General features: G+C 72.5%; 1 protein-coding gene across 2 annotated transcripts in view; it reads left to right on the forward strand.

Moving 5' to 3' along the window:
• The first annotated feature begins 331 nt into the window (after positions 1–331).
• Gorab (golgin, RAB6-interacting) overlaps positions 332–444 on the forward strand; it is a 20,323-nt gene continuing 20,210 nt past the window's right edge. For both annotated transcript variants that reach the window (XM_013015775.1, XM_013015774.1), the window contains exon 1: positions 332–416. In XM_013015775.1, the coding sequence (XP_012871229.1) occupies positions 356–416 (61 nt within the window). In that variant the 5' untranslated portion in view covers positions 332–355. The remainder of the gene's footprint in view (positions 417–444) is intronic.

The raw sequence follows: 444 nt of genomic DNA on the forward strand, positions 1-444 counted from the left end.
GGCCACGCCCCCTCCCGCTCCTCGCCCTCAGCCTCTTCCCGACTGTCTATTCTCCGCAGGGCCAGGTCCCCCTACATCTGCTGGATGAGCCCACGCCAATGAGAAGAGGGCGCCGAGGCAGGTCGCGCGAGATGACGGTCTCACGAGGTTTCCTGTGACCATTTCTCCGGCACTGCTGAGGGCAGCCTCGGCCGGGCCGCGGTGGGGGCCTCGCGTCCGGGAGTCCCGCGCGCTGATTGGCCGATCGCCTCGCGACCGCGGAAAGGAACCCGGATGTGCCCGGGAGGTCGAGTTGGCAGGCGGGGCTGCGGGGCTGCGGGGCGCGGGCGCTGGTGGGGCGCGGGGGTCCCGGGCCATGGCGCAGGGCTGGGCGGGCTTCTCCGAGGAGGAGCTGAGGAGGCTGAAGCAGAGTCGAGGTGCGGAGCTGCGCGGGCCGGGGCAGAG

Source organism: Dipodomys ordii, unplaced genomic scaffold (genome assembly GCF_000151885.1).
Source record: "Dipodomys ordii isolate 6190 unplaced genomic scaffold, Dord_2.0 Scaffold27, whole genome shotgun sequence".
Classification (NCBI taxonomy): domain Eukaryota; kingdom Metazoa; phylum Chordata; class Mammalia; order Rodentia; family Heteromyidae; genus Dipodomys; species Dipodomys ordii.